Source organism: Betta splendens, chromosome 21 (genome assembly GCF_900634795.4).
Source record: "Betta splendens chromosome 21, fBetSpl5.4, whole genome shotgun sequence".
Taxonomy (NCBI): domain Eukaryota; kingdom Metazoa; phylum Chordata; class Actinopteri; order Anabantiformes; family Osphronemidae; genus Betta; species Betta splendens.
In genome coordinates this window covers 8,886,099-8,911,798 of record NC_040899.1, presented here as the reverse complement: position 1 = coordinate 8,911,798, position 25,700 = coordinate 8,886,099, and the positions used below count along the sequence as shown (strand labels likewise).

General features: G+C 47.6%; 4 protein-coding genes across 5 annotated transcripts in view; all 4 read left to right on the top strand.

The window, feature by feature from the left end:
• The window catches only part of myo3b (myosin IIIB), a 50,250-nt gene extending 44,106 nt beyond the window's left edge, over window positions 1-6,144 (top strand). Inside the window, exons 37-38 of the mRNA XM_055504822.1 lie at window positions 4,413-4,506; window positions 4,629-6,144. The gene's annotated coding sequence lies outside the window, so the exon portion shown is untranslated. The remainder of the gene's footprint in view (window positions 1-4,412; window positions 4,507-4,628) is intronic.
• sp5a (Sp5 transcription factor a) lies at window positions 483-3,224 on the top strand. Its single transcript, XM_029137697.3, has 2 exons — window positions 483-1,331; window positions 1,689-3,224. The coding sequence occupies exons 1-2, from the start codon at window positions 1,281-1,283 to the stop codon at window positions 2,763-2,765; spliced, it is 1,128 nt and encodes a 375-aa protein (XP_028993530.1). The 5' UTR covers window positions 483-1,280; the 3' UTR covers window positions 2,766-3,224.
• Window positions 6,145-9,577: 3,433 nt separating the features above from the next.
• LOC114846753 (glutamate decarboxylase 1-like) lies at window positions 9,578-18,893 on the top strand. Of its 2 annotated transcripts, XM_029135783.3 has the most exons (17): window positions 9,579-10,008; window positions 10,766-10,854; window positions 12,421-12,483; window positions 13,340-13,495; window positions 13,628-13,870; window positions 13,959-14,049; window positions 15,361-15,473; window positions 15,565-15,680; window positions 15,769-15,848; window positions 15,932-15,986; window positions 16,074-16,190; window positions 16,327-16,391; window positions 16,492-16,570; window positions 16,720-16,869; window positions 16,963-17,070; window positions 17,367-17,456; window positions 17,544-18,893. In XM_029135783.3, exons 2-17 carry the CDS (start codon window positions 10,779-10,781, stop codon window positions 17,715-17,717), a joined length of 1,776 nt encoding a protein of 591 aa, XP_028991616.1. In that variant the 5' UTR covers window positions 9,579-10,008; window positions 10,766-10,778; the 3' UTR covers window positions 17,718-18,893. The 2 variants fall into 2 exon arrangements, with proteins under 2 accessions (XP_055360805.1, XP_028991616.1); XM_055504830.1 differs by lacking the exon at window positions 17,367-17,456 and having other exon boundaries at window positions 9,578-10,008.
• A 3,451-nt stretch (window positions 18,894-22,344) lies between these two features.
• Window positions 22,345-25,576, top strand: gorasp2 (golgi reassembly stacking protein 2). Its single transcript, XM_029135786.3, has 10 exons — window positions 22,345-22,551; window positions 23,100-23,180; window positions 23,278-23,481; window positions 23,559-23,645; window positions 23,720-23,850; window positions 24,004-24,136; window positions 24,234-24,351; window positions 24,471-24,548; window positions 24,623-24,736; window positions 24,910-25,576. The coding sequence occupies exons 1-10, from the start codon at window positions 22,492-22,494 to the stop codon at window positions 25,122-25,124; spliced, it is 1,221 nt and encodes a 406-aa protein (XP_028991619.1). The 5' UTR covers window positions 22,345-22,491; the 3' UTR covers window positions 25,125-25,576.
• Window positions 25,577-25,700: the final 124 nt, after the last annotated feature.

The following is a 25,700-nucleotide window of genomic DNA, read 5'->3' as shown; positions in this document are numbered from 1 at the left end:
GTTGAGAGGACAGTGATTGTTTCTGCAGGGAAGCCAGATAAAGATCAGAGAGCCGATATAGAAAACTACAACTTCCATTCCGACTGCTCTGCCACAAAACTTTGGATACTATCATGTGAAAGCGGCAGAGTTTTGAGAGACGAGAGGTAAAAAGCGATATCTGTCAGGTTAGAGTCTGTGTCAACGTCCCCTCGCTGTATAAATACCTTTGTTTCATTTGCTTCCTGCAGAGCTTTCCCCCCCATGTGAACTTCCTCCCTGGACGTATTTACATGACAAGTTTATTGAGACATCACCATTTCAAGAGCGGCTTGTCATCTGATTTACACCAGAGGTTTCAGCAGCAGCCATTTAAATTAACTGGAATTTCATAAAGTTTGTACACACACACACACACACACACACACACACACACACACACACACACACACACACACACACACACACACACACAAAGGAAATAATCTAAATGAGGAAGGTTCTGATAAAACAGCTGATTGATATGAATGAAAGGGAAATAAGTGTTTTAATAATTCAGAGAGGGCATAATTAACTGTTTAATGCTGCGCTGTAGTTCAAAGACACAACAAAGAAATCTGAATTCAAATTAGAAATGTAAAAGAGACGCTGATTCTTCAGAGATGAGAACTTTGTGTTGAGTCACTTGATTTGGTCTCTTTCCTCCATCAAACAGGCAGGCAACGCTCTTGGAGATCTCCAGAGATAACAATGTCACATTGTCACATAGGGTTCTGCTACAAATCCTTAATTACAAAAAGAGGATCAGATGACTACAGCATCCAATACTGGGGTCTCCAGGCGGCATGAGGGTCTTTGATCAAGAAAATCCAATTATTTGTGTATATACATTTCCCACATAGTGATTACTTCATTAATTGTCCCGCCTTTATCTCCTCCCTTCCCATCCCCCCTAATAATCAGCTCCTTTATCCAGACCAACAAACACACCATAGGAGCTTTGTGGATTCAAAGGATTTGCTTTCCCCTCTCAAAGAGCCGCTATTCTTTGATGATTGGGCAGCGGCAAACTTCAAAGTAATAAATCTTATTTCTGACTGGCTGGCGGCCCACCAAAGTCCTTATCAAATTCTAAGAAGTGATCCCTCACTCTTCAGATACACCAAGGATATCTCGGAGAGAGGAGGCACCGAGGAGTGAAGACCTGCGCGGCAAGAGCGTGTTTTATTGCGAATGCGCCTATTTATCTAAATTAGCGCTTTTATTTGTGTTCCTTTCCACCGAGCGGGAGCGCGTTCACCATGGCGGCGGTGGCTGTACTGCGGAATGAGACACTCCAGGCTTTTCTCCAGGTTTGTGCGCAACTTTCTGTCTGCTTTAATAACTTGGAAACTTGCTCGTCCGCGTTGTTTTTACGTCGAATTATGAGTCTTATGAGAAGCACTAAAGATAAAAGTCGAGCCACTTTTATAGTCCGATGCCATAGAATTTAATTAGTCCACTAAAGCTAATAGTTTGCGTGTTAATGACGCCTTCTGCTATAAAAACAACTTTATCGCGATTTCGACTGCTGGACTGATTTAGTGCGCGTGGAATTTAAACTACTGGATAAATGTTGACAGAGAAAAGCGCACGTTGTTGGCGCTTCACCCCATAAACTGTTCTCGGTTCCGATCGTAACGCAGAAACTGTGTGTCTCGGTTCTGCAGGACCGCACTCCCAACTCTTCGCCGGAGAACTGCAAGCACTCCCCGCTGGCTCTGCTGGCGGCCACTTGTAACCGCATCGGCCACCACCACGGATCCAACCACGCAGATTTCCTCCAGGTCCCGTACGACCCCACTCTGGGATCCCCGTCGCGTTTATTTCACCCGTGGACTAACGATGGGAACCCACAGAGCAGCCTGACCGGCAACTCCACTTTCGGACTATCCTCCAAGCCCCAGCTGCCGGCGCACATCCAGAGCTCCTTCAGCTCCCACCACGAGTTGCCCCTCACCCCCCCGGCGGACCCCTCGTACCCCTATGACTTCTCCCCCGTCAAGATGTTACCTTGCTCCATGCAGTCGCTGCAGTCCAGCTGCCCTCCCACCTACGTCCCCGCCGTCAGCTACGCGGCCCCGACCCCCATTCCGCCCGCGATGCCAAGTTTTGTCACGGGACCCTCCGGCCTCGTGCATCAGCAGCAGAGACAGTTGTCCCCAAATCCCGGGGAGGATATTCCGTGGTGGAGCCTGCAGCAGGGGAACCACGTGAGCCACTCGTCCTCCCTCGGACCCCATCGCTTCCAGCTGCAGAGAGGCTTGGTTCTGGGACATACGGACTTTGCGCAATACCAGACGCAGATCGCCGCGCTGCTGCACACCAAGTCGCCGCTCGCGACCGCGCGGCGGTGCAGGAGGTGCCGGTGTCCGAACTGCCAGTCGTCCGCGTCCGGCGACGAGCCCGGCAAGAAGAAGCAGCACATCTGCCACATACCGGGCTGCGGCAAAGTGTACGGGAAAACGTCGCACCTCAAGGCGCACCTGCGGTGGCACTCCGGGGAGCGGCCGTTCGTGTGCAACTGGCTGTTCTGCGGCAAGAGCTTCACCAGGTCGGACGAGCTGCAGAGACACCTGAGGACTCACACGGGGGAGAAGCGCTTTGTTTGTCCGGACTGCTGCAAGAGGTTCATGAGGAGCGACCACCTGGCGAAGCACGTCAAAACGCACCAGAACAAAAAGGGCAAGTGCCACGACAAGACTGTGGAGCACGTGAAGCGGGAGGACACGAGGAGTGCGTTGTAACAGCTGCTCGTTTTAAAGTAGAAGTCACTATAGTGCAATAAGTCAGTCCTACATTAGTTACCGTGCACAGTGAGCTGCCTTCTTTACGTTTATTTCGATGGCTGATTTCTGACATCACTGACACTAGTTTCTGGTCTGTGTAACACATTTTTGTGTGCGTGTATATATCCAAAGTTTTTGTAAGTTAATTTGGGACCATGGAGAAGTTCTAGTTCATGAGTTTGAATTCACTGTCTATATCATATCAAGGAAGACAAGTTTTCAACTTGTGTTTTGATCATTGTCTTCGGTGGAAGATTTCACTCCCCTGTAAATTCTATTTTTAATAGCTTTTGTTGAATGAAAGTGTCCGTCCTTCGCTCCATATGGGGCGTTTTTAAAGCATGCTCTTGGAAAGATCTGCTATTGTTGATATGACCAAAATACTGTGTGAGAATAAAGATTATAACATTTTCCTCATCTCACGCTTCATTCGACCCCCCTCAGTTACATGAGCGGCGAGACAGGACAGGGGTCGCAGGTGCGAAGGCGTTTCACCTGCAGAAAACGCTGTGCTTCGTAAACTGTTGTCAAAGTTTTACAACATTAAACCTCACTTATACAATTACCAGATATTTTTCCCCGTTGAGTGCATTTTCATAGTGGGCACCTTGTGCTGTCGCTTGCAGCAGGAATGTTGCTTATCTTCACTTCTCAGCTGTTGTGTGCTTTTTAAAAATTTTTACCCCAGTCGCTTTTGTTGTTTTGGAAGGAGCTCTAACGTGAAGTCGTATTGTAGCGAGGAGGTAACAGGATGAAGAGGGTGCTTTTAAAGATCTGACAGTAGCAGGTTCCGTTTGTGGACCTGATCAACCTCAACAATGTGTTTAATTGATATTATTCTAGTAAATATAACTGAATTACTTTTCAGAGTGGCCGTGACCTCTGAGTTTTTCTGAAGTCACCACGAGGACAAAAATTCACATTTGGAAATAAGATTTAACAATTTTGTCAGAATAACAATTTTCCACCACCAAAAACACCCAACACTTAATTAGTGTTGGGTCGTTTTTACCTCTGAGGAAGTAGCAGTGACACCGCAGGCTGAGATGAGGCGCTGTGTTGGATGCAGGATGTGCAGAGTTTAATGGGTCCTCTTTTCTTACGGAGCTTTCCAGAGTTTAATGGACTTTCAATGACGACGCAGTCGCAGCTTTAAGTGAAAATGAACTGGTTAAAGTCTGTGTCTTGGTCTGATTGACAGATTGGAAGCATGATTTCATGTGTGAGGCAGATTTCATGCTTAGGTTTCATGTTTATTTATGGCAGTTTGTCATGAGGTGCCTTGCTCACTGGCACCTCCATGTGATGCATGTGTTTTAAGTTTCACGGTGGTCTCCTGCACACAGACTTTATTTCATGATGAATGTGACCTTTAAGCGTTGAATCAAAACAAAATATGACCCCAGAGTTCTTTCCAATTGACGACCAATGAGCAGAAACAAGTGATGCGCTCGGTAGCAGGTAGATGTGAGTGAGAGTGGAGCAGAGCATGTGATCACTGCCCGTCAGCAGTCACACTGTTCTCTCGTCTGTCTCATGTGGCACCACTGAAAATGTCAGCGAGGACGCAAACTGCCATTCATCTGTCATTTTGTGCCTCAACAGCGCCCCCCGTTGTCAGACGATCACATTATCCCCAGAAGCCTAAGTCGCTGCAGCCAACATCAATGCATGGAAGATAATTATCATTTTACATTGGGTGAGTCTTTGTATCCTTCAGACGATGAAGGACGTTTTGTTCATAGGTTAGGAGGTCGTACTGACACAGAAACCGAAGTTTGGTTCATTGATTAATATCCAGTTTTGTCTCATCACTTGAAGATGCAATTGGGAGGAAGAAATATGCAGCTCAACAAAGAAGTGTAATCAAAACCTCTACACAGAACTGAATTAGTAGAATTTAAAGCTGCTTGTCACCAAGAGAAGCTCAGGTTAACTGCCTCATTACAGCACATCACTCAGTGTTTATTTATATTGTTACAATAACTAATTAAAAGTAATTAATAATAATAGTTATAGAAGAACTGCTCATACCTGTTACTACAGCAGCCAGGTTATTAATGTCGGTATTGTGATGATGGTAATAAATTCAAATCATATAATATTAAAAAAATCCTTAGAACGAGCGTGTATTTGTCACAAAAGAGGAGTTATGCGGGAAACGCTGCAGCATCAGGCGAGAGTTGACCGTTTGAACTGAGAAGTCTTTATCCACATTTTCTGATCCTATTATGAGACGACGCCTATAGACATTGTCGCAGGCTCTCATCATTCTCCATTGTTCAGGAGACAGTGAGACTCTTCTTTCTCTTCATCGGAAAAGGACATTGTTCATTTTCCCAAAACAAATGGAAGGTTTAAGAACTGCGAAATTGGTTATCAATTACAAATTCCAAAACGCAACGGCATTGTATAAAAACATCATTACAGCTGTGATTATGTCTGATTCAGAGTATTAATTCAATCCTGTGCTTAAAGTCACGTTTCTTACAGCTCTTATTGCCGTTGAGTGTTATTTATTTATGAATATGATCAGACTCCATATGCGCTGATGAGCAGGACCACAGGGGGCGGCTCCCACCCTGAAGCCCGCCCAGTACAGTAAGTGCATCTTGTTTTAGTTAAGCTCTTTCTGTTTCCCCCAGATTTGGCCTGAATGATGCCGTCATGCACGTTTAACAAGCCTGTCATGATGCTGTTACAAATAATATCCTAACGCCTGTTAACGCGTTGAGGTACAGCGTGCGATGGAGTTTATATGTTTCGACTTTCCGGTGAACAGTTGAATAATTCATTCAGCGACGACTCCTCACAGACGTATCAACTGCCGTGACTGACTTGTAGTGACATGAATCAAATCCCTGGTGTCAACAACTGTGCTGCCTGAGACTCTGCAGACACACACACACACACACACACACACACACACACACACACACACACACACACACACACACACACACACACACACACACACACACACACACACACACACACAAACCCACAGGAACTCCCTTATATTCAATATCCAACACTGTTGAACACGGGCAGTTGTCAAGCTTTTTAAATTTGTAGTTTATATGTAGTGGCTTCAAGATGTGAAGTTTGATTCGTCCGTCACAGATGTGTCAAGTTCTGGACTTTAGATTTTTAGCACGTGGAAGAATTAAGCTTCAGCCTGAAGCTGAATTTACTGAATCACCAGTAGCTTTCAGCCGCAGAGCTCCCCTCACTGGTGACAGAGTTGTCAGCTTAGCTGGGATTTTGCAGAAAGGCACTTGATCTTAAAAAAAAAAAAAAGTGCGTTCAAAGACATCAGAAACATATAGTGTGATAACTCTAATGTGCGACTGATGTGCTGAGCTGGAGTTGGACACAATCGGGAATCAAACGCCGACCACTTGCAGCAGCTCACACTGACAATACGTGGAGCACTGGTGTTAGAAGAAAGCGGAGGAACTATAGAGACATTAAACATCAGAGCTCAGCGAGGAGACTCCTTCAAAAACAATAACGCTCCCATTGTGTGAGACATGACCTCATAATAAATCTCATCTCACTAACAGAGCACAACAGGGGAACTGAAAGGAACCTAAATCCCTGTTGTTCCCTATTTTATTGAATATACATTAACTTCAACGCAACCAGACACGTCGGTGCCTTATCACATATCAAAAGAATTATTTTTCATAATTCTTCTGATTGCAACTAACCATTTATAGTAATTTACATATTTATTAGAAAATTAAAGGATTGTACTTAGAGCTCGGTTTAATTGGCTTTTAAGGAAAAAAGTGGGTATGAGGTATTTAAACCATGAAAATGTGTTAAATTGGATTTTAACTCTGACTTGTTATATCGAGACATATAAAAGTGTGGCGATAAAAGGGGAATTTCATGCCAGTTCTGATAAAAATGGTAACTTCTGAATGGAGATTTATGTGAAGAGGGTCAGGCAGAGTTAGAGTCACGCTGGGCTCCATGTTTTATACATTAGTACACAGTGATTAAAGTCTAATTAGAATGATGACTTTCTTTATGGCTGATTTCCATCTCTTTATTGAATTCATAAATATGTTTAGATGCCGATAAGCTTTTTACTTCCAATAATACGACACAGGGCAAACACTTGAATCCGCTGCTCCCCGTGGAGGCGTATTTGTCCCCTGATCCGAGACTGTTTACGCTCCGTCCTTGACTCTTATCTGCTTAAACCTATTAAGAACTTCTGATTCCGTGGACGACAAGTGACCAAGGATGAGTCATGTTTTTAAATAAATGTAAACTTTGTGGAATATTGTAAAATATGTTATTGTTCCTCATCTTCTTCATAAATGAGCCATTACTATAACATGGAGGGTATGATATGCTTGGAAACAAGCTGTACTTCCATACTAGCGTATCAGATGGAGAATCCAATAGTACGGTGTGGTCTGCTGGAGCAGCAGCATCACAGTGAGGGACAGGAAGAGACTGGACAGGGTCATCAAGAAGTCCAGCTCTGTCCTGGGCTGCACTCTGGACACGGTGCAGGAGGTGGGTGAGAGAAGGGTCCTGGCTAAACTGACATCCATCATGGACCAGGACTCAGTGTCTGCTCTGGAGCAGCTTCAGTAACAGACTGATCCACCCTCGCTGTGTGAAGGAGAGATATTGTAGATCCTTCCTACCTGCTGCTATCAGACTGTACAATCAGAACTGTTAACTGCATTTGCTCTGTTCATGGATGTGTGTTGTATGTAAAGGTTCTCTCTGTTTTTCAGTTGCAATTTCCCTGCTGTGGGACTAATAAAGCTATTCTCATTCTTATTATTATTCTTATCATGGATAAACTGACACTTGCAGGTCTGTGCAGCCTCATACCAGCTGTCAGTGAGTCATGTTAATTATATGACAACAAACTTTCACATTAGTTCACATTATATTTACTTTATTCGGCTCTTCTTGTAGCCAAACTGTCACATTTCCTCTCACGGTTCTGGTCCATGCCACACATTGGCCTCTGGTTACAGCAGGTCTGGTCCTGCTCAATTCAGCAGCAGCAGTAGTAACTTTTTATTCATATTCATCTCAATAAATTCATATTGAATTCGTGCAGAGCCCTGTTCAGTCAACAAAGGGGGGGGGGGGGGTGAAAAAGGTCCAAAGTTTGAAGGGTGAGTCTCTCGTGACTCCAGTGAGACACCGTGTGGCGGCTGCAGATGAGACGTGGAGGGGCGCGTGTGACGTTCGCTCGCCGTGCAGCGTTGTTGTTTTTTTCCACGGGCTAATTGGCAGCTGGCATTCTCGGAACAGCTGGACGCGTTCAAATGAAATAATCACTGTCACAAATAGAGAAGTGGGATGACCCCCCCCCTCAGCCTCCGCATCCCGTGGACAGCCTCCTACAGCTTCTGGTGCAAACAAACCCCACCTCCTGGTTCCCGGTGGTTTTTCTAATGTTTGGTCGTGTCTCCGCGTCGCTTCAGGCCAGTGTTGGCGTGTCTTTCAAGAGAAAGGCGTTTGTTTCGACCAGTAGCCTGTTGGTTCTGCAGGAGTTTACTTCATCCAATCAGGCAATCGGACAAATACGTGTGGAGCCCGCAGTTGGTGCTCGAACTTAAAATGGCTTTGAAGGAGAGTTTCTTTAAAATCCCCAGTCACGTGCTCTCATTTTTGCTCTCAAGTCCGTGTTCACCGTAATCGTCCTTCTGTGCGGAGCAGCTGTCTCTCAACATTCCCGCAGACAGTGAACGCGTTTCCCGTGGTGTCAGTGAGGCAACGCAGAGGAAACTGCACCCTAAATATAAACTTTTGAAGATCCCCCACGTGCTTTGATTAACTCCGGCTGTTCAGTCATGTCATGTTTAATCTGAAACTCAAATTCTCTGTGAATGACTCATTCCATCTGTGACCTCAGGACAAATACAACACACTGGCACATTCATCGCGATGTGCAATGTGGCGGGAGGAGTAACGTTATTATTTGTTTCCCACAGAAATAGAACTGTCGCTTCCATCTCTTCAGGGTGCCTTCAAGGTCAGCGTGAATAATAGGAACATTTTACAACTGTAGTCTCAGTGTCCACCGGCACCTGAGGGGTTAAAACACACGTGGAAACGGTGACGTGGCAGGTGAAAATATTGCATTTCATCTTCTGATGTATTTAATTGCTCAGAATTTTAAAGAAATGTCTGAGCCCAAAGCCCAAGTGATGGAAGCAGACCTGCACTCATCTCATTGTGTCCGTGTCCCGTGTCCACTCATGTGCCCCCCCGTCTCGCTGTGATGGCGGCGTGCTCCAGATTAATCGCCTGGTTTATAATTAGCCTGGTGAAGTATTCGTGGAGTGGCCCATTTGGGCTCTGCGCCCGCGTGGACCATTCTTGGTTTCTCACTGCCACCTTGTGGCTCTCGGCTCCTCGTCGTCTGGTCGTGTCATAATGTCCTATAGGTACGTCTTCACCATTGGGCGCCGGTCTGTCAGCGAACAAGATGACAATGAGTGACAGGTGCGGGTTTTAGATTCAATGGTAAGTGGCGTGAACGCGCCCGATGCTGATCTCACGTGGGTGAGAGAAAAGCATTCGTTCACGTAACTGGAGGTAGATGGATAAATAAATGAATTAAAGCAGTGAGGGCGCATTTAGGTCGATGGTTGCGCCGCTTTCTTCACGCTTGTCCTCTTGTTTTTTTCCACAAGAACAAAAAACAGTGCCCCCCCCCCCCCCCCCCCCACCTCCCTCCCTCCCCTCCTCCCCCCGCTGCGCCGGTCCCTCCTCACGTAATGTTTCGCTCACAGCATCAAACTTCAAGTCCATGTTCGTGACCGGGATTCAAAGCAGAGCTATATAGATCCGAAGACAATCAGCACTTCCAAAAAGTCCCACCTCGACGTCTGGGAAGCGGCGCCGCTCAGCGTCAAACCCGCAGAGCGCCTCCGCAAATATGCAGGTGGAGGCAGCGCCTGGTGCGAGTCGCGGGTGCGCAATGACAACACACAGACCGGGCTGGTTTTAAATATTAAGATCATACTTCAACGAAAGCAAGGTCACCTTGATGTGGATCTAGATCCGACCTGAAGCTCGTGGTTTGCGCCTTCTTCCTCTCGGAGTCTCGGCGCGCGACAGCGTCTCCTCTCAGGACTTTACCTGCTGCTAAATTCACTTTAGGTTTTTTTGGACTGCACCTGTTCACCTGGACGTCGCCTCCACAATCACGGTCAGTGGCTTTTTCGTTTGTGTTTGTGTCGGCTTCGACATTGAAGGCGCTCTTCGTTATTGCCAGTGGAGATGCTCTAACAGGTGTTTTATTAAGGCTCGCTCTCTGTAAAATAACAGGGTCCTGGCCTGTGATGTGGATTAAATGTGCGCAGAAACATTTAGTCTGGTTCAAAATCCCAACCTGGCCTTTATTCTAAGCGGTCTCCGCTGTTTATAGAAGGATTTGCTCTTTTTTTGCGTGTGCACGTCCAGTGCCACCCTCACCTTGAACTGATGCGGTCACGCAGGCCATTTCTTTAATTTGTGTGCATTTTCGCATGGCCTCGCTTCCACACAAACGTTGACGTCAATATTTAGAATCTGATCTGAATAGTTTTTTTCTTGCACAATTAAATGTTTACTTCTTATCATCTCACCTGAACATTTGCTGCTGAAATACGTCAGTGGGCATTAGTGACGGAATCCAGTCTTTACTCTTATTTTCATTTGTGGATGTTGTTAATGTGCCGTCTATTTGAATCCCAACTTGTACAGACTGTGTCCTTGTCGTCTACAGGTCTGTCACCAAGTTGAGCATCTCTGTTTTGTGTTAAAGAGCAAAAAAAAAAAACGCACACGCATCCGAAACGGCACATTCACACACAGGCGCACGTCTCGACCGGTGAATTGCTTTTTCGTCGCGGATGTAAGAGTTTTGCGGGGAATGAAGGGGGAAAAAAGTGAGCAGGCTTTTTGAGCAGACTACTTTGGCACAGGGTCTCGGGAGTGATGGCGGCGTCTGCACCCTCCTCCTCCGGCGGCGAAGCGGATCCCAACTCGACAAATTTACGACCACCAGGCTCAAGTAGGTCCATCACAGATAAAATGCTATTTCACGTGTGCTATTTACTCTGCGGGCAATGCCATTAATCATTTTCATCGAGGGGTTGGTGGTGGCGGGGGGAGAAGGGGAGGAGGGGAGGGGAGGGGAGTGGAAGGGGGGGGGGGAGTCCGCTGGCATTTGAGAAGGCTTCCTTCTCCACAAATCACCGCTGCATTTCATTCACCGTACGGACCTCCCGGCATCTGCGTGACAGACGAATGCTGCTGTCAGACGCAGGTCTCCTCCACTAACATTATACTGAAGGAAATTAGTGAGGAAAACCAGCCTGAGGCTGCAACGAATATTTGACCATACCTATTATTATTATTATTATTATTATTATTATTATTATTATTATTATTATTATTATTATTATTATTATTATTATTATTATTTTTATTTTTATGTGTGCTTTTTGTCCCTGCTTTGGCTAAACGTGCTTTGCTCGAACAAAGTGCCTGCATGGGAAAATGAAAATTGCCCCTGAAGTGGCTGTTTAATTCGCCCATACTAAATTGCCCCTAATGGCGCACTTAGGCATTGTAGGGGCACCGTGGAGTGCGTGGAGCGCGTGGAGCTGCCACGCTTCTTTGTGAGCCGGTAGCAAATACTCGCCTGATCCTCCCAGACAAATAAAAGGCTCTAAAACCAGGTTACACGTCGTGGATGTGCTCCCGACACGGGAAATACAGGATAAAAATTGACCACGTTCATTGTTTTTAGAATTTATTTAAAATGTGTTTTGCAGCATGTGTATATTTGTATTTATTCGTGTGTTTCTTGGATTTTCGCATTGAAACCATTGCGAAGCTTTTTGCGTGTGCTGAAAAGCAGCGGGTACGTCGTGTATTAGGCCCGTGCACAAATTGAACTGGGCAGCGCGTCTGCTGTTTCTCGTTTCACCCTCCTCCTTTTTTCCTCCTTGTTGTCCGTCTAATTTCTCCTGGACAGACAAAAACACACTGGACCGAGTTAAAGCGAGAACAGTGAGCTCAGCAAGCCAATGATTTATCTAATGATCCAAAGCAAGAGTTAAATTGGGATGTCGTACTGGGACTACCTCCCCATCACCATCACCCCCCACCCCCACCCACCCTAAATTGCTCCTTTTGAGGATTTCGTCTGTGCCTCCCATCCAAGGTGCCCCATCCCCTCTGTGGCTGGAAGCCCTTGATAACGCTCAGACTCTCTATCTGTCAGTGACCAGCCGCCTCATGTCGACTGATGCTCACATTTAGGCGGCGTTTTTTCACTCAATTAGATCTTTAGGGTGACATCAACGGGTAATTAATTTTAAGTCCTTTAGTAGGTCATGAACGGTGAGATACTGTGGAAATGGGGCTAATCCAGATCCAGGGGCCCGGAGAGAGCAGCTAAATGTTGAAAAAATCCCCAAACGCCCATTCTGCCCATTTTTGTTTCAGCAAGGAACGTCACTCGACTTCATACGTCTCTCCGTTTAATTTTCACACTCAGTTGTTCCGAATAAAAATCTTCATTCGGATTTCTAGGCTCGAGGCCCTTAATGTTTTTTATTACAACGTCTAGGCTATGATGCCTGGTGTGGAGTTGCTCACGGATGCACCAGGAAGTTGGGAATGAAGATATGTGGTAAGTTTGCATTTTCCCTATATTCCAATAAGAATTATGCAACAAATAACATAATAACATTTTTAAGAACTGACCGATTTAGATCTACACGAAAACAACGCGAATTTCTGGAGGAATAAGACGTAAATACAGGCCAACATCACAGGTCATGTTGATAAATTGGAATTAAAACAATATCTGCCAAAAGCATAAACTTATCGTGGAGTTGGAACTGAAGACATTTAATAGGAAATTATGCAGAATGGATTTTCCGATTTCCACTGAGAGTCTATTCGTGTTCCACGCTGCGCGAACCAAGGGCGGACACCCACCATTATGGCGAATGTCACGCACCAGTGCGCGGAACAATCTCACGCTATTTCTGACCGACACGTTCCGCTGGTTTCATTAAAGCCTTTTAATTACTCACCGCAAAATAAGATTAAATAAAAAGGAAGATCCAGCTTACATGGCGCTTGTTGCACATTGTAAGATTCACATGCGGACGGTGTTCTTCCCAGCATATTTTACGGTTAAACAAATTTTAACATAAAACGTTTCTTTGTGTTGGATCGTTGTAATAGTTCTAATGAATCCCGCAACGCGTCCGGGTGAGTTTACAGCCGCTGAGTGACAGCGATTTGTTTTCGCTGGGCTTGAGTTTGGTGACACCCCCTCCTCCCGCCCCACCGCCCACAAATAGGACGTTCCGGGGCCGGATGGAACCCTTATCATAAAAAAAGCAGCCGCGTGCGGCGTGGATCTCAGACAGGAGTCAGAGATGGGACAGCAGAATTATTAGAGCACGCCGCGGCCGCCGACATGTACGGGAAGTGTAACCACGTCGAGGACCCCTCCTCTCCCTGCCACCATTTAGGATTCCTGCAGAAGAACAACAGCCTGGAGGAGCGGAGCAGGATCGTGAGCTCGCTCAAGGAGCGCACGGCCAGGACCCTGCTCTCCTGCGATAACGTCGGCGGCGACGTGCGCTTCAGACGCACGGAGACGGACTTCTCCAATCTGTTCGCCAGAGGTAATAGAAAAATGGGAATGAATAGAATGAATGATAAATAAACGCGTATGTAGCTCTCTAGGCCTCCTGAGGTCACCATGACGTGAAATGGACCTTTAAAAACTATTTTGTGAAGTGAACTTTATTTTGTAGATCTGTTGCCTGCCAAGAATGGAGAGGAGCCGACCATGCAGTTCTTGCTGGAGGTTGTGGAAATCCTCACCAGCTACATCCGGAAGACGTTCGACAGGTCCACCAAGGTGCTGGACTTCCACCACCCGCACCAGCTGCTGGAGGGCATGGAGGGCTTCAACCTGGAGCTCTCCGAGCAGCCCGAGTCCCTGGAGCAGATCCTGGTGGACTGCAGGGACACGCTCAAGTACGGCGTGAGGACAGGTGAGGGTCCCATTAGCGCGCGTGCAATGATGGCGGACGCCTCCCGGCTGAGATGAAGCGACGGACGGTCTCCTGTCCTTATCAACAGGTCACCCCAGGTTCTTCAACCAGCTCTCCACCGGACTGGACATCGTGGGCCTGGCGGGAGAGTGGCTCACCTCCACGGCCAACACCAACATGTGAGCCGGACCTCTTCTTACTGTAATCAGTGCGCCTCGGAGGCCTCGCGCTTGGAGGAGTTAGACAAACACTGGACGCGACGTGCGGCAATTACCATTGCCATTGTCTGAAGAGTCCTCCGGCAGCTCTAACGGACTGTCAGTCAAGCCCGGCAGTGAGCAGCACAAAGGCGGACATCTGCGGTGCGACTCCCCCGCCGTGCTGTCGACGCCGGCCCGTGTTCAGGCTGGGGCCGCGTGATTCAGCCCCGCGGGCAAACCAAATTGCATATTGATTGGCGCTCGCAGTTCACACGGTGTCTTTGTCTCATGTGGCGGCGGCCGGCGTTACGTAACCGCTCCTCCGCCCGCCTCCGAATGAGCAGCCATAGCTGTGCACTGCAGCACACATGGACTAATGATGAGGGCTGTGGATGTAGCTCATATCAATTATCACTGATATATAAAGCAGTCCCTGCAGGATCATTATTATTCACCAGTTTCTAATTGATCAAAAAGACATCCGAAGCAAAACACAAAACAGAAAAGTAGTTCATTTTCTATATTTAACATTATTTATGCCAGCATTATTTGTTACTGGAAATATCAGCACGGGCGACTTGAAGCAGAGGGAGGAGGTCGCTTCCATACTTGTAATTTACCTTTATTAATTACCCCATCAGCCCTAATTGCCCCTGGCAGATATTGACTGACACTAATAGACTGACAATCACATCCTGGTCTTACATAATCACAGTGAGTGAGCGCTGTCGGCGTGAGTGAACGAATGAATTAACGCGCCACATCTGCAGAGTGTCATCTGACTGCTCCCCTGCGGCTGCTGCGAAGCTGCCGATGAGACTTCGGGGGCAGAACGGGACGATCCGTAATGTTCCATTGATTCGCGTCTTTGCATGGGTAGAATATCGGTCAGGAGGCGATGGATGAACCTGCACCCAACCGCACATCGACTCTGGTCTCCTCTGAGGCATTTGTACTTTGGGAACCAGCGGTGGGGAAATTATGGGCACCTGAGCACACACCTCCACTCATCAATCCTGTAATGGCTCTAATAATGTTAATCATATTAAAGGCGCTGATTCTAGGCCGGGTTTCTCCTCCCGGAGCGGCTGATGAGCCCCGCTGTGTTATTTCACTGCAGCAAAAGGGCCGAGGCTCCATCTGTTGGGCTTTCGCTGGGGGAGCAACAGTGTATGAGCATCAGCGTGTTTCATATCGATCCCATCAGTCTCGCCTGCAGCAAACGCTAACTCGCGTCATGCTTTAACGTCGGGTCTGCTGTGGTTGTGTGTGTGTGTGTGTGTTTGTCAGGTTCACCTATGAGATCGCCCCGGTCTTCGTCCTCATGGAGCAGCTGACGCTGAAGAAGATGAGGGAGATTATTGGCTGGCCTGATGGAGAGGGCGATGGGATATTTTCCCCTGGTACGAGTCCAGCTGCCATCACATCACACTGATGCCGCCTCTGATAGTCCTACTGTGAACACCCTGTGGTGGCTCCTCCCTGTTTCCGCAGGCGGCGCCATCTCCAACATGTACAGCGTGATGATTGCCCGCTACAAGTTCTTCCCTGAGGTGAAGACCAAAGGCATGGCGGCCGCTCCCAGGCTCGTCCTCTTCACCTCGGAGCTCGTTAGTCGCACGCCCCGTCCACCTCACGCCACTCTTTCCGCACATTTGCGCCCCGTGTGTTGTCACTGACGAGCGTCTGTTCTCCCAGAGCCACTATTCCATCAAGAAAGCCAGCGCCGCGCTGGGCTTCGGAACCGAGAACCTGATCCTCCTGAACACGGACGAGAGGTCTGGCTCTGAGCTCGGCCCACACGCACTCAGGCTGGTTGGAGGTCAGTCATCCGGACCACTCACTGCTCTGTGTCTTGCAGGGGGAGGGTCATTCCTGCTGATTTGGAGGCCAAAGTAAAAGAGGCCAGGCAAAAGGTGAGTGTCGGCGTCATCTTCTGCATTAAAAAACACAGAGCAGAGGTGTGGTTTCACCGAAGACCCCCTGCTGTGCTCTCTGTCCAGGGCTACGTTCCGATGTATGTGAACGCCACCGCTGGGACCACTGTCTACGGCGCCTTCGACCCCATCAACGAAATCGCCGACATATGTGAAAAGTACAACATGTGGCTTCACGTGGACGTAAGGAGGGCAGAGGGCAGCTGATGTGGGCCGGTTGATGGAGGTAACCGGTCCTGACTGTACGGTGTGTGTGTGTGTGTGTGTGTGTGTGTGTGTGTGTGTGTGTGTGTGTGTGTGTGTGTGTGTGTGTGTGCAGGGCGCCTGGGGAGGAGGTCTGCTGATGTCCAGGAAACACAGACACAAGCTGAACGGAGTGGAGAGGTAGATGACGAGACACACACACACACACACACACACACACACACACACACACACACACACACACACACAGAGCTGTGTTTACTGTTCAATATCTGCGCAGGGCCAACTCAGTCACCTGGAACCCTCATAAGATGATGGGAGTGCCGCTGCAGTGCTCAGCCATTCTGGTCAGAGAGAGGGTGAGACCACACGCCTGTAAACACCACACACACACTCACACACACACACACACACACACACACACACACACACACACACACACACACACACACACACACACACACACACACGGGATGCGGGGTAACGCAGGCTGCTGTTGTCACGGCAGGGAGTATTACAAGGCTGCAACTCCATGTGCGCCGGGTACCTGTTCCAGCCGGACAAACAGTACGACGTCACCTACGACACGGGCGACAAGGCCATCCAGTGTGGGCGACACGTGGACATCTTTAAGTTCTGGCTCATGTGGAAGGCAAAGGTGCGTTCCTCCGCAGCCATGCCTTCGTTTGTGCTGTCGGACCTCACGGTGATCGCTAAATACGCTTGTGTTAAATCTCTCCTGACCCGAAAGGGAACCGTTGGGTTCGAGCAGCATATTGACAAGTGCCTGGACCTGTCGGCGTATCTCTACAATAAGATAAAGCACAGAGAGGGCTTCCAGATGGTGTTTGATGGAGAGGTGAGTTCATCGATTTATCTGGGAGCGATTACCTTGCAATGAGCACCCACGTGTCCACTGTACTGAGTTATCAGACGATTATAAATCCCGGTCCATTGCATGCTGCGGCCAAACCACAGGGAGTTGTCTTTATTATTCTTATCTGGACCCTTCGGCTTTTCAGAAACGCGTCCTAACGTGCTTGTGTAATTAATTGGATCATTTTGCACGCGCCGACAGGAGAAGCGGAAATTACAGAGGGCCCGTGTTTTTTATCGGCGCTCGTTACAAATGTTGTTCCCGTTTCCTCTTATCAGCCGCAGCACACCAACGTGTGCTTCTGGTACGTGCCGCCGAGCCTGCGCCTCGTGCCCGGCGGCGAGGAGCGGAGGCAGAGGCTGCACAAGGTAAGGACCCGCCCCCCACCGCCACCCGCCACGCCTCCACGGGTGGACTCGTGCCGCGCGCTAACAGCCTCGCGCCCTCCTCCACAGGTGGCGCCGAAGATCAAGGCGATGATGATGGAGTCCGGCACCACCATGGTGGGCTACCAGCCGCAGGGGGACAAGGTCAACTTCTTCCGCATGGTCATCTCCAACGCAGCCGCCACCCGGTCCGACATCGACTTCCTGGTTGAAGAGATCGAGCGACTGGGACACGACTTGTAAAAAAAAAGAAAAAAAAAAGAAAAAAAAAAAAGCTTACTTCCGGTCTCGCACGGACCGGAAGGGCTTCGCTCACAGGTGTTTTCTCCTCTCGCAACGCGCAGCAGCCAACAGCCACTGTCTGCACAGACAACTTAAATCATATAAAAACAGTTTAACACAAGATTATGCCGCTAGAACAACCCCATTTTACTGCTGTACTACTGTATTTGAAGAGCAGCATCGAAGCATTATTTTTTTTGGTAAGAAACGGAGCACAATGTATTGAACCCTCTAGTCTTAAACAGCATTAATGTAAAGTGTGACCAGTATGTGACCATCACATTGTCCGCTAGCTCTTAATGGGAACACGCGGCACCAGTAACAAGTCCCGCACTTGGCTGCAGTGTTGTAGAGGTGTTAGAGGTCCGTGTGTAGACTGTGTGTAGTGTTGTTACGTTGCCTTCGTGCCGAACGTGTCCGCGTTGTACAGTGACGAACATACGGCGTGTATAGAGTTCATAATCCCTTGATTTCTATGGACGGATCTCTGTGAACAGGCGATCCGCAGCTCTGCTCCATTTGTACGGTTTCTCCACTGCTGTTACGGCGTCGTCGTGAACCAAAGAAGGGTTCGTCCGCGTCCACTAATGCCCCCCCCCCCCCCCCCCCCCCCCCCCCTCCTCACCCCCCTCTCCCCCCGCTGTCCCCCACGGGTGGATTAAGACCTTCGTAACTCACCGCCTTTAACTCGTGCAATCTGTGTTGTGTAACCGTGCAATAGCATTGTGATTCGCCGACTGAATGTGGCTCTGAGACGATGTATCAGGACCCGCTTTGTTACCGACGAAGAAGCACAACGCTCCGCCACGTCCACGGGGCCGCTTGTATTCTAGGGACTCATGATTGTCTGTATTATAACGTGTTCCAGTATAATATGCAAGTATAGACACTTTTCTAGCCAGATGAATGTGATCCACGCGAATGTTTTGCCCGAGTAACAAAATGCACACTGAGGTGTGACTCACTGAGCATCCGTTCGGTGGATGACACATCCCCTGTTGACTTCAGCGTAGGCACTTTAACTCTTGTATCCACGGCGCCAATGAAAGACGTGAGCTGTAGAACATCTGTGGGCGCCAGTGAATGTGAAGAGGGACCTTTGAAACTTTACAAATAAATAAAGTGTGGCAAACAGCAGGCGTGGGAGCATCTTCAAGAAGACTTGTCTTTTGATATTTGGACGCATTCGATCAACGCTGCATTTCAAATATGTGCATGTGAATCCTACAGTAGTTGAAGCAGCACTTATAGGTGGGACTCCGGCCTCTGGGGGAGGCAGCAACCATCACAGTCAGCTCCTAACAAGTCAGTGTGAAGTCCCAGATGTACAGTAAACGCTGAAGCCTCTAACCGCACTTATCTCATTGACTCCCTTAAATCTTTCCTTTTTCTTGTACCTGATTGTCACCAACCACTGGGCAGATGAATCACCCTGGAGGGACTTTTTACTGGCGTGATTATCTCACAGCTGAGACTTTACAGCCCCCTGCCAATCCCGTCGCTCCTCACATTACTCACACTTTTCAGGTATTTATCATAAAAGGCATTAGACTGTGCTCTCTTAACATTTTCCCCCCGTGGAGCCCATTCCGGGGCTCTGCCTGACTGCCTTTTATTTCGACACAGCCGTGGAGGCGCTGGCTGCTGCGCTGGCTCTCCTCCCATCCTCCACTGAGGCAGACAGCCTCTTTGTTTCATGGCTGAGCGCGGCGATCATTACAGACGCTGTGTCACCGGCCGCTCTGCCGAGTTACAGGTTAAGGGAACGGCCGCTAATTCAAATAGCCCCCCCCCCGTGTGAAATTGGCTTTGTTTGTTTGGCCGCGTCTTGGTGCAAGTTAAAATCCGCCAAAGCGCGGTGACGCTGGCTGATTTGGAAGCAGATGGTGGAGAGTCGCGCAATGATCGCGCTGTGAAGGGCTCCAATGGCTTTTCACGGTCTAGTGACTCCGGCAATGAATCAGTGGCCTCCCAGAGAAAGTTACATTATCACCAGAACAGCCCCTTCATGCAGATAACAGTCTATTTATGCTGCACACTGCATTTCATCATCAATATTCACGTTTCTGGACGTTTTAGATGACAGGATCACTATTTGGTATCTCAAAGGGCTCGTCCCTTTAACTAATTATCGGTATCACCATCAATTTTAATTATGAGCATAATTAAGCTTTGATCAAGAGGAGATGAGGCCAGAAAAGAAATAACGAGTAAAAGGAGCTGCAGCAGTTCTGCAGTAGTCTGTGTCTGAGGAGGGAGGGTGAGACACTGTGTCTGCACTAGTCTGTTCACCCTCCATTTCACACCTCACACACACACACACCAAAAAAAAAGAACTGAAGACTCGTTTGACGCGATTGAAACAAACACCGTCGCATGAACAGGTTTCACTTCCTGGTCTCCACTCTGCCTTCACCCCGTCACCATGTTGTTCATTTCCTGTTTATCTTTAGCCAATGTTGACGTCCAGGCAGAGTTTCCACCCCCACGCCAGGTCCCTGACCCGTCTGTCCTCTCTCAGCTGTGCTACTCCCCTCGCTTATACACCCGTGTATCACGTCAGTGCTTTCCTGATGTGCTAAATTTATCTCCCGCCCATGGGAATCACTGCCACATTAGCTCCCTGATAGATACTGACGTCCCATTGTGTAAGGCAAGTCTAATGAAACGATGATGATGATGATGATGATGATGATGATGATGATGATGATGATGATGATGATGATGATGATGATGATATTGACTGCGGGCTGCCTGCCAGTCCTCCCCTCTCGTCTCCACACTCCATTCATGCACACATAAAGCGATGGCCCCAATTCAGCCAGAAAATACTTAGCGTTTACCTCCAGCCTGAGAATGATCCAATCATTCATTCATTCATTTGGAATTTGTTTTCATTCCAGTGTTGTAGCGCGTATAAGCTTTTTTTTTGAATGAAAGCCACGCTTGACATAAAAAAACATTGATAACAGAATCAATTGTAACTCCTTAGGGCCTCTGACTTCTAAAATAATTATAATGGTTTACACTTATCTAAACAGCCTCTTCTAATGGACTGCATGTCCAGGGCTTGATTAATCTGGGCAAGGAGTGCGTTTTATCAGGGGATTAACTGTTCAGAGACTGTAACGTCCCAGTCTCCGTGGTCGGGGAGTGTAAAGCTAATGTTAGGGGTATTAAAGTTGAAAGGATGCTGGTAAATGCCTTTGCTGGGCATTTTCTAAAGGGATAAGCACGAGGGCCGGGAGCAATTACGCTGCAGCTATCAAGCCTGGGTGTGCCTCCCAATGAAGCCTGTGGCATATGCACGGCCTGCTCTACCAACACTGACGCACATTAATATGAGCCGTAAAGCAGGACAGTAAATACGCGTCTGCGCTGAAATAAAACCACAAACAATGGCGGCGATGATGAAAACGACCTCGCGCTGCTTCACTTGGCTTTTATCTGCGTCTCGCAGCGCGGCGAGCATCCGTTTATTAGACAAAGTGATTTGCGCAGCAAGCACAGAGATTGTAAACGTGTATTAAATTATGGGCATTTTAATTCTATGCCGCTTGATAGTCTCTCTCCCTCACTGCTTCAGAGTTTGTTCCTGTGATGTAAATCCATGGACACATCATTTCAGCCTCAGGGTAATTTGCTGCTTTTTTTCAAGGTCTGTGCGTCATACTGTCAACATCCAAGACTGAACTTTCTTCCAGCTTTTTATCAGTGTTTATTCACCTTAAGCCGTAGTCACAGTGTGAAATAATAATTATTGTGTTATTATGTAATTCACAACGTTTCTCCATCAACCAATGCCCAAAGACTGACAGGATAACCTGTGATTGATGAAGTGAGCCACGGTCCTGAGCAAGTTTATTTAAAATGCTCTGATAGGAGCCGCTGCACTCCACAGATACTGAGTTACATATACATCAGTCGAGTCCTCGAGCCCATGTTCTTTATGGCATTGATAATATCTGACTATCCCTGTTTCGATCACAGAGACAATTTTAAACTCTCGTGACATTCCCGGCTCCAAGCTTCCACAATTACAGGATAAAATCCCCAAAATAAACACGCTGTTATATCTCTATGATGGTTATGTGACTATGAAGGTCACTCCTCATCTTCTATAAATGTCAAGTTTCCTTATCTACTCACACTCCACTAAAAGACGCATAGAATAAGAAAATAAATTACAAGAAGTAGTTTTAGTTTCCTACACACCACTCTTGTCTGTATCAGTGTGATTGTGTGCACCAGATATAAAGAATTATTAATAAAGTTTCTTTAATTCCAAGTGAACTCCCACCTTTATAAATAAAAATGCACTTGACGTTTCCCAGTATTTATCAGATACAGATATTTAGATAAACTTATCAGAACACAGCAGAACAGGCTCAAATGTCCCTAAATATTATTGTTATGATATCTGAAAACTTATCTATATCTTCCTGTTATGCTTTAAGAATGATTAAATAAACATTAGATTCACCGTCTAACGTACGGTTCTGGTTTTGGTTCCGGTGGATGCACCGGAACCTCCAAGGGGAATAAAGGTCATCTTACGTTAGTTCCAAGCAGCAGACGTTTACTGCAGTCATCCAGCAGCCTCCACAGCGGAAGTGCTGCGAAACCAGGAACCGCACGAGCAGCCGCGATCAGCTGGAGGAGCGCCTGGCAAGTACACAGCCGAGCCCGGCCTGACCGGACCGGACCGGACCCGACCCGTAGCGTCGGTCCAGACATGGGGGGCTCCCAGAGCGTGGACATTCCGGGAGGAAGTCACGGGTACCACGTCCTCAGAGTAAGTGTCCGCGTCCCCCCCGGTGAGACGATGCTACGGAGGAACCTGGGAGGATGTTCAGCTGCTGGCTCGGTTCAGCCCAGCAGCTGAACATCAGTGTGCAAACGTAGATCCATCGGTATTATATTATGAGACGTCGGAGATGTGCGAGTATGTTGATGTTCTACCGCGACGAAGCTCATCGCCTCTGATTGCTGGCTGATATCAAGCTAGCTAGCTAATGCTAATGCTAGCTGTCAGGATTTCTGAATGAACGCAACCTGCCTCCACCTACGAGAAGAACCGGAGCGGCCAGTGTGAGATTCCTGTTGAGGCGGTTGGGTTGCATTCAAAGCGACCTGCAGCCATGATCTTTTTTTTATTTCGCATAAAAAAGGATCTTTTGTCTGTTTGTTGATTTGTTTTGTGTTTTACAGGAAAGAGGCGATGATTTGAGAATTAATTTAAATATTTCTTACACAACTGCTTCAAGCTGTTCACACAGAATGAAATGTAATATTTTTTAAAATATTTAGTTGTTTTCATCTTTGCTTTATTGCGTTTTGCAGGTGCAGGAGCGTTCCCCCGGCCACTGCGCGGGACTGGAGCCCTACTTCGACTTCATCATCTCCGTCTGTGACACCAGATTGGTAGGTTTTGCTGCAGATGGACCTGTGGAACCTCGCGCACGCTGGCGGTTGCGCCTGCTGTGCACTGACGCCCCTCCGCCGCGCTGCTCTGTGACAGAACAAAGACAACGACACCCTGAAGGAGCTGCTGAAGATGAACGTGGAGAGGCCCGTGCGGATGCAGCTCTACAACAGCAAGACGATGACCGTGCGGGACGCCACCGTCACGCCCAGCAGCGTGTGGGGGGGGCAGGGGCTCCTGGGGGTCAGCATTCGCTTCTGCAGCTTTGAAGGAGCCAATGAAAACGTTTGGCACGTTTTGGTGAGTGAAATCATTGGCTTTGATCATTGCGCGATATACAGTTAATCGCATAGAATGTCTTTTAAATGTGAATCTAGGAGGTGGAGCCAAACTCGCCTGCAGCGCTGGCTGGCTTGAGGGCTAATACCGACTACATTATAGGAGCGGACATTAGCATGAGTGAGGTAGCCACCTTGCAGATTGTAAGTGCGTTTGAAATGGAGTCGGCCACGCGTTAACGTGCGGCATGTTTGAACAGAACGATGACCTGTGCTCCCTCATCGAAGCCCACGATGGGAAGGAGCTGAAGCTCTACGTCTACAACACAGACACCGACAACTGTCGTGAGGTGCTCATCACTCCAAACTCGGACTGGGGTGGAGAGGGCAGGTAGGAAAGAGCGACTTTAAATGACATTAAACTGGAGCGCTTTGGGGACTGGACCAGGAAATCATATTCATTCATTGAGTCACTTTTAATGCCTGAGGCTTCAGTTGTGGACGTTCTCTTCACTGCACTGCTGCGGTTCTCTCTCTCTCACAGTCTCGGGTGTGGGATCGGTTACGGTTACCTGCACAGGATTCCCACCCTGCCGTCTTCAGAGGGCAACAAGATCAGTTGTCCTGCACAGACTCCTAATAAACCTGCGCCTCCGTCTAAAGATGGGTTCACAGAGGTAGATCTGCATGTAAAGTGTTTGCACACAGGAAAATAAGCACAGCTCTAGATTCATACCTCAACACTTACTGATATCACGTCCTTTTTGGTTTTAGGTCCATCTATCTGCTGTCGTTCCCACCGTTCCCGTTGCTCCGACTGGATTAGAGAGATCCTTCGCTGGCCTGTCAGTCAGCTATAATTCAACCACTGCTTATGCAAGTCACCAGACAGGTATGTGATCATCCGGTTTAGTTGTTGCTTAAAGGAGGAGGAAAAAGACTGAATTGGCTCAGTGGGTGTCTGTCCTGGTAATTTGTACCATGTTGACAGTTTTGTTACTGTGGTTATAGGAGCTCCTGCAGTTCAACTGCATGGACAAGCACCTTCCTCTCAGAGCCTTCCACTCAGTCCTGCTCCTGCACTACCAGGTTAGTGGAACACATTCAGAGACTCTTCGCTAAATAAAACCAGTCTGTCTAATACATATATATTTGTTTCACAGGTGTCATGCCTTTACATGGAGGCCTTTTGCCTCTTTCGAATTTACCGAACCTCAATATGACCTTGCCAGACATGAGCCGAGTGTTTCCGCCTGGAGTTGGATCACAACACCCAGGTACTGTGGCAGTGACATCATTCAGATCTTAAATGTCAATGAACCCCCAAAAACAAAGAATGGCGTTTTAGCCACATTTGGCTAAAAATTGGTGCAGGAAACACTTTTTAAACACGGTTGAGTTAGGTCTTAAAGTACGGTGTTGTTACTGATGTGTGTGTTGCCCTCCGTAGGTCTGCCACCTCTTAACCTGCCAGTGGTTCCCGGTGTTATGCTACCTCCATCTGACTTCCGTCTTCCTCCCATCACTGCCAACATACCGCCCGCTGTTACCCAAGGTGTGACAGGTCCCTTCATCCAAACAGACAGTTCACTGACCAAGATCCCCATCCCATCATCGGTGGCAACCTCTGAATCTATAATCACAATGTCTGCAGACTCATCTTAGCAACCACTTGGGGGTTCCAGACTTGCTCTCAAGTCTGTAGACAACATAACCAGTCTGTTAGTCGCACTTCAGCCGATGAAATGCTCCTACACGCTGCAAGGATTCTTGTAGAAAGATCAATATCTCTGACATCACCAGTCGACTCACTTGCAGGCTTTTCCTAATAGGTGTCAAAAGGAAACTATTTAGACAGCTATGGTTCGTTGATGAACTGTGAAACCAAAACGAACCAATGTGACATTTCAGTAACGACCGTGGGGAGAAAAAAAAATGAGAAACCAGTTACTTGTGTGTGTGGAAATATCTAAAGGTTGAGGGGAAGCTGGCTACAAACGTTTACTGTGGGATCTGCCTTTACTTGCCTGCTGCAAAGCTTTTAAACAAACTTTTATTTGTACAAAATGAATTGTAAATAGAGGTTACCTTGATTAAACTGATGTATTTTCTTTAAAGCCTGTTCTAAGTAGTTTGATGTGAACATCCATTGGTGCAATAAGGAAACATTACCAAACACAACCACATGGGGTCAGTGGCTCCTCAGAAAATTAAAAATACAGTATATATTATATTTAAAAG